The sequence below is a fragment of the Fopius arisanus genome, unplaced genomic scaffold (assembly GCF_000806365.1).
Source record: "Fopius arisanus strain USDA-PBARC FA_bdor unplaced genomic scaffold, ASM80636v1 scaffold00026, whole genome shotgun sequence".
Taxonomy (NCBI): Eukaryota; Metazoa; Arthropoda; class Insecta; order Hymenoptera; family Braconidae; genus Fopius; species Fopius arisanus.
Genome location: NW_011887765.1, coordinates 195276 through 202713, shown reverse-complemented (window position 1 = coordinate 202713; position 7438 = coordinate 195276). Strand labels below are relative to the sequence as shown.

The following is a 7438-nucleotide window of genomic DNA, read 5'->3' as shown; positions in this document are numbered from 1 at the left end:
TTGATTTGTCATAATCACTTTATTCTTGAAATTACAGGAAAACAGAATAAATCCAGTGACTGGTTTTTCTCCAGCAGCTGCTGTCGGTCTGAACTCTGAATTATTATTCATGTTCCACAGTTGTAATATTCACTGGGTTCATTGTTTTTTTTTTTTTTATAAATTTATCACGGACTGCGCTAGGATATCTTCATAATGGATTGTGGTGGGTGCTGAATGTTGGAATATTGTCTCGATTTGGGATTTTTTGACTTTGTGAATGGGTTTTTCCCCGGAATAATCCAGAATCACTCAGGGAATGATAATTGATTTGTAATAGGTGGAGTCATGTTATGGGCCCCATGCTGCGATATTTACGCTACGGATTGAGGAACCCTGGAATCATCCTGGTGCTGGTAATGCTGGGGGGAGTATGGAAGGTACCCGGAGACAGAGGGTGAAGACAGAGATGGATTTGTTTTGCAGCTGTGTATACCGGTGTAATACGTATGGTAGGACATGAATCCACGGAGAGAAATATTCTATAAAAATTACGCAGCCGTCATTTTAAAGTGGAATATTAAAAAATATTTTTTTCAAATTGTTCCGAAATTTTCCAGAATTTTCGTCTGAGATCTCCTGTTAAAAACTCACAAAGAGAAATTTATAAACAAATTCAATTATTAAAATTAATAACATAGACGAATTACAATAATTTTGTCTCGATGTGACGTCATTTGTTAGTCAGATTTTCTGAAAATAAACTGAAAATTCGCGATGGAAATTATTACATTGTAATTATCAAATATAATTTTGTGTATAATTTTGTTAAATTGAAATAAAAAATAGACAGATTGAAGTTAGATTGGAAATTTCTTTTCGTGGAATGAAATTTTCGCTTTTGTAATCGATAAATAATTGAATTTCGTAATTACTATTGGATAATTCTCTCGGTGTAGTCAGTAGTAAAGTACGACTCGTAAAATAAAATAAAAGTTGAGGTTTTTCATTTCTTCGGAATCGTTGAATATAATTAATACCTCACTGAATTCCATCGGGTGATTGATACCGTTGAAAATCAATGTCTTTTCCACCCCCACTCTCTCCTATCTCAGTCTCAGAATCACAACGTGCCATCGTTAATTCTCTGGATGAGTCATACTCCTCACCGAGCTTCTTGTAGATCGTGGCCCGATTCTCAAGGATTTCCTTGATGATTTCTAGAAAAAGAGGCATTGTTCCAGAGAGATTAGTTGGATAAAAATAAGGTAGAAAATCCTAGCTAATTTAACCGCAGAAAACCTATTTTTTAAATATTACCCCCCGGGGAAATTCCCAGGCGCCGGATTTATTTCACTGCGTCACTTTCTCCACTCGTGCATTCCCATTCGTGACTCGAATTCCCATTTTTCCCAAATATATTTCACGCGAAAAATTTATTCCCGATTTATACCTTTCCGGTATAATTTTTTATTGAATACAATTAATTAAATTGCATTGATTTATAATTTACTGTAATGCATAAATGCATAAAATTGCTACAAATGGAGTTGATGGCGTTGATAACAATGATAACTTGATTTGCTCAGTGATTTTCACTGTTTTTGGGTCGGAATTGTTCTGGAGAGGGTATTTATGGTGAACGTGGAGAACGACGGGTATCCAAGATGGTACCACCGAGATATAGTTATTTACGATGGTGTAATAGAGAGTGATGAAATCGCTGGAAATGGACAAGTGAAATTTACTTGAGGGAGGTAATGTCGCGCCAGCGAGGCGACAGGGCTTGTTCTGCGGCAGATGCCAACGATGTACCTGAGCTTTGTACAAGGTATGAATGCCTTCGGAAAGCACTTAACCTGTAATTATTTTACTACTCCCGGTGGGGGTGCAAGTCCCTGCACAAATCCAACTAATGGGGAATATCATTAAGACGACGGGTTTGCGAGGCAATGTTATTACAGCCATTGTCTCGTTTATCCCCTTCGTCTTCTTTAACTCTGTTACTATCACTCAATCGTTAAATAACGAGGTGAGAGTAGCGAAAATCATTTCCAACAGTTTTTGTTAAAATTCAAAGAATTATTTCCGGTCTGTTTGAATTTTCAGTGCCTCTGAAAATTGGAAATCAAAATTACAAATATCTATCGAGTTTTCTGGATTTTTCGGGAATGCGTGGAAAACCCAGGACTCCACGAATTTATTAGAATATTCTTTGACTTTTTCGTAATTTCACCCGGAAGTTACATTGAATATCATTTACAGAAATTTCTAAGATATTTAATTAACTAAGATAAGATATTTCTAAGATAAAAAAAAATGAATTGGTCAATGGAATTTCAAGTGCTCCGGAGAATTTTTAATGAAAATTGAAAATAATTTTCACTATCATGTCTTCTGGGTTTTCCGTGAATTTGATAATTTTTTGAGTTACCCATGAGTATCTCGCGGCTCTCCATCACCGTTCCCACTTCCCTCTTAACTTCTGTCATCAACCAGGGTACGAAGCCCTCGTCGATGTCCTCCCTTATTTCATCCAGTAAATACCCAGACATTTTCAACTCCTCAAGAACAGCAGGAAGAAGCTCCGCAATGTATCCCGTCAGCAAAACAGCAGCGGCGACTCTTTCCTCGGTCTCTTGCTGCTCTTTCACTGCCTTCTCGTGCTGCCTCACCCTTCGATCCTGAAAAGGAGAATAATTTCGAAAATCATGAATACAAGATTTATCCCCGAGGATGTCTGATCATTACTTTTTCCTCTCGCAACCTGCGCTCCTCCTCTTCAAGTCTGTACTGTTCGGCCTTCTCCGCAGCCCTGAGCTCGAGGAATCTCCTCTGCTGCTCCCTCAGGGCAGTCTGTTCCTCCTCCTCAAGGACCTCGATCAACGCCTGCTCAATGGTTTTTCCCACGAGAACTTCGAGGATCGGTTGTACTTCAGAGTCGTAGTCGAAAAGCTGAAAATATCAAACCTAAAGATCCGCACGTAAATTTCTCCTGAAGTTCAATATGAATTCTTCTTACGTCACCAGGTGATATCTGCGTCTCAGCATCGAGTCCAATTTTTCCTGGGACATAAGGCGGTGTAACAGGTCTCTCTAAAAAATAATCTGTCTGCGTGCCGATTTCAGATTCATCTGGTTTCTCAAATAACTGAAATAAAAAATCAAATAAAACCCCAAAATAATCCAAAAAAATATAGATTAGAAATAGATACCTCCTCCAGGTACATCTCCGTCTGCACCGGCTCGTGCTTTCGTCCAGGTACAGGAGGTGGTGATTTAATCCTCAACATCATCGATCTCGCCTGTTGCTGTGGCCTTTTCCTCGGTTGTTTTCTTTTTCCCTGCAACTGCTCGCACTCCACCTGCAAAATCAATGAATTCCAAATGACTTTCTAGAATAACTTTTCCATTTTCGTAATACCAGACTAAAAATAGACTCACGGGTATTGGAGCTGCTAATGTACTGCCTCGTACAACTCGTCGATCAAACATAATGTTGCCAAAAGGAAGTTGATGATCGCTGCAATGCAGAAATTACATTAACAAATTCAGCACTTTGATGAGTTGTTTCCCCCGAAGGAGCTCAGCGAGGTCATCGTGTAGTGTGAATGAGGGTATGTCTTCCTGATCGTTGGTGAATATTTCATTTTGATTTATGCTAAACCCAGCGAATATCTGATCCGCTAAATACAGACATCGACAAACTTTTCGCTATCACGCCAGTCTCCAAATGTTTCCCCCAATTTATTCATGTATTTTTATTTATTTTGCAACATCGGGCAAGGTCACAGCTGCATGAGCGCAAGAAACTATATAAATTAAGCCAGCTCCGTTAAAAAACGAGGGAACTCAAGAAAACGGCAATATTAATTAGATAAAATATCTGTGACTGATTGATGGAAGAAGTTTTATCAATGACCTGGTGAATTTTTCTTTACCCCGGGCTAAATGGCATGGCAAGGGTGTCTTCGAGTGGTTGCAACATTTCTGGTATTAGTTCTTGAAAAAAATTCTGCTGGGAAATTGAATTATTTAAAAATTATTTATTATGTTCATCATTTTTCCCGATAATCGACTGCCAAAGCTAAAATAAATTGAATCAATAAAACGAAATAATAATTAATAGATTAATGATTTGTAATTAAATAATAAATAATAAATGTCGACCATAATAATGATTAATAATTAAATGAAATCAATCAAATCATAATTAATGATTGATAAATAATAAAATTTATGCTCATCCTCGAGTTCAGGAAAATTTGAATATCACGAGAAAAATTTGAATATCACGAGAAAAATTTGAATATCACGAGAAAAATTTGTCGACAATTTTTTCCTCGACTAGAATTTTCCCCAGGAAATTTTTCTCACCCGATGAATAACTTACTTCTCACCAGTAGTGGTACCTCTGCTATTGCAGAGTCTCTTAACTCGTTCCTCATTAGCCAGGGCAGTGGAAGTTCCAGTGGTGGAATTAACTAATTTAACGGTAAAGTCAACAGTGGCTTTCATAGCAGCCTGACACCTAGCATTATGCTTGTTATGACGTACTTCCGGTCGACGAGCCAAAGACACCAAAGGGCGAAACCTGGAGCGTGGCATGTCCTCGTGATCGTGATCAGCACCATCAAGCCACGTGCCATTCGTTGAAATTCCAAGAAGAGCTGCCACCTCGGGTGGTGGCATCAGGAATTCACCACTCCTTACGGTTGTTATAAACGGCTTCCTCGTGTTCACTGTCTGATTTCTATTCCTCATGCCGATTTTTCGGTGGAACTCCTGGTGATCCTGAACCCTCTCCAATTTAGCGTTTAAAATATCGGAGAAGTTCTCGGTGGACAGGCTCATGGCGGATTTCAAGGACTCGTCAAGCTTTTTACTCGTTCCGAGATTCTCCTGGCTCTTGCTCTGCGATCTCCTCTTCAGGGGATTCACCTGGTTATTTTGAAGGCTCGCCAGGACGAAGTGATCGGTGGATTTGCTGTGGCTCTTCTCCGAGAATAAACAATCCCGGCTGATCGTTCGGGGGTGTATGTCGTTCTTCTCGTGGTAGTCATCGTTCATCTGGTTGATGTGGAGGATCGGCAGAGTTGTTTGGAGATTCTCGCGATTGATGATCGTGAATGCCGGCAAGTGCTGGGTCTTGGAGCCGCAGTCGAATGCAGCGAGCGACGATATTCCCACCGGCATTATAATTATTTTTATTAACAAAATTGTTGTTTACCGTAAATACACATCGGTAATTTCCTTGCCCTCAATTCCTCAACCAGATTCTTTCCCCGAAATCGTTATTGTCCCAATTGTTTTTCTCAGGAAAATAGAAAATACGCTTGTTGCAAACAAATCGATTTTAATGCTAACGTCATACTGTGAACGACTTTTGCAGAGGTCTTCTAAATTATTGAACCCCTCACGATCGTCAGTGATCGAGACATTGAAAAAAATCACCGTTGAAAATTTATTGCAATTTTAGCAAATGGCAGTTTTCTTTTTTAGGATTCTTCATAATTAAAAAATGCAGAAAAAATTCGGATGGATGAGGGTACTGATGATTTTAATGATTACTGGGGATCGAGCAACACTCGCGACAGGCTATTCCACGTTCAACGAGCCACTGGACAGTGTCCGGCACCCTCGGCGCAATATCGGCTACAGACACCCCTCGGATTGCCAATATGTATATATTTTATATGGCTGGCCAACTCAATACCACTGACCGAACCCGTTCACCCGCGCATGTCTTTTCCCACCGTACAATGACCGCCGAGAAAAATTACAATTGAGATCCCGTAGAAATACCTCTTGGGTACCAACAATTTCCATTTTTAGTCACCCTCAACCTGAAGGATGTACTCTTCGGCAATTCTCAGAGAATCCTCGATTTCCGCATTGAAATATTTCATTATTCTAATCGAAAATCAAAATAGATTGATTTGACAATAAATAAAATAAAGTAAAATATATAATTAAAATCAAATAAAATAAAGTAAAGTAATGATTTAAAAAATTCGGGGTCATGCCGTTTTTGGATTTTGTTTGTCGATGTCTGTAAATTGGTATTAAAAATTAATGTAAATGTTAATATCGAATTATCAATGGATTGGTGGTATTAGGATTAATCAATCGCTCCTATAAATTATTGATGTCTTTTACGGAGAGAAATATTCCATAAAAATGACGGAACTAATTTAATATCTTTATACAGTTTAATTTATTATATTTATATATATATAATTATATCTTTTAGTTTTTTTTTATATATTTATTGTCGAAGTTACGTGGGAATCTCATAATTTTTCTCAGAGAATTCCGAAAAAAATAAAACGAAAAGCGAGAGAATTTCGTAACAGTTCCGTAAGATTTTCTCCGCTCCGGAATTACAGAAAACCCACGTAATTGTTATTGAATATTTCTCCCGGTGAGATCAGAATTGAATATCGCATTTTCAATCTGCAATCATAACAAAAAATTTCCATTACCCGGATTACTCAATACCTAATTAATCAAAATTTCACAATGACGTAAACATAAGATCCGATTGTATTTTTCAAAACGTGTAAAAATATGAGAAAAAAACGCTAAAAATTCCGATAAAATGCCGAGATTACATTCTACTCGTGAATATTTAAGAAATGTGTGTTACGAATTCGTTGCGTGGCACGCACATGATAATATTCTAATCGATTATGTATTTTAAGCGACATTGTATAATGCGCCGACCAGGAGCTATTCTGATTTAATCTTACGTTGGATTTCGATATTTCTTCTGAATATGTAGAATAGCCCGTGGACTTTTGACAAACGTAAACGTCTCTCTCTTCGTTGACGTCAACGATGGGATATTATACGGCTGCAATCCTCTGGTGCACATTTTGCACTCCTGACTGGCCCTCGACGCCATCCTGGCCCTTCCAAATTCGCACGTACTATCTCTTTCCACAAATTTTCCTATAATCCGAATGCTATTAAACATCCATCAGCAAGACTAATTAAATTCAATTACCAATTTTCCATGGAGACACGAGGATTACGAAAAGAACTGATTATTTGTTATGTTTATTGGAGAATGTCCTTGTTGCCCTAGCAACGTAATTTTCCTCTGTTCCATTCATATTATCGATAATCAATCAGTGAGTCTAGGTTTTCAGCTGGACCCTATCCATTCTCATCAGCAATCAGGTGACTTAAGACTGAAGATTTTCAAATCACTTTAGCCATCAAAAAATTAATTACTAAGTAGAATAAATGGAGATATGAACATCCATAATTGTGATTTCATCAATGTCCAGGATAATTCGATTTCGATATTTAAACGTCACCTGTCAGACCGCCTTTACAACTGGTGGAAGACTCAGTGGGTAAATATCCGGGAAGGAATTTTATTTTATTTTATTTTATTTTATTATTTTATTTATTAATTTAGGGAAGTATAGGGAGATAGAGACAATTACCT

General features: G+C 37.8%; 1 protein-coding gene across 1 annotated transcript; it reads right to left on the bottom strand.

The window, feature by feature from the left end:
• Nucleotides 1-5580, bottom strand: Rsph3 (Radial spoke head protein 3). The gene is made up of 8 exons (XM_011302065.1): nt 4373-5580; nt 3424-3502; nt 3195-3344; nt 3002-3130; nt 2731-2934; nt 2414-2663; nt 1020-1199; nt 1-521 (listed from the first exon to the last, which is right to left on the bottom strand). Exons 1-7 carry the CDS (start codon nt 5173-5175, stop codon nt 1021-1023), a joined length of 1794 nt encoding a protein of 597 aa, XP_011300367.1. The 5' UTR covers nt 5176-5580; the 3' UTR covers nt 1-521; nt 1020.
• Nucleotides 5581-7438: the final 1858 nt, after the last annotated feature.

Excerpts from the sequence above, each read along its gene's own strand:
- Rsph3 (XM_011302065.1), bottom strand. The coding sequence starts at position 5,175 with ATGCCGGTGGGAATATCGTCGCTCGCTGCATTCGACTGCGGCTCCAAG. Across the intron at positions 3,345-3,423 it reads CATTAGCAGCTCCAATACCC|GTGGAGTGCGAGCAGTTGCA; the intron begins GTGAGTCTATTT and ends TTGATTTTGCAG. Across the intron at positions 3,131-3,194 it reads CGGAGATGTACCTGGAGGAG|TTATTTGAGAAACCAGATGA; the intron begins GTATCTATTTCT and ends TTTTTATTTCAG.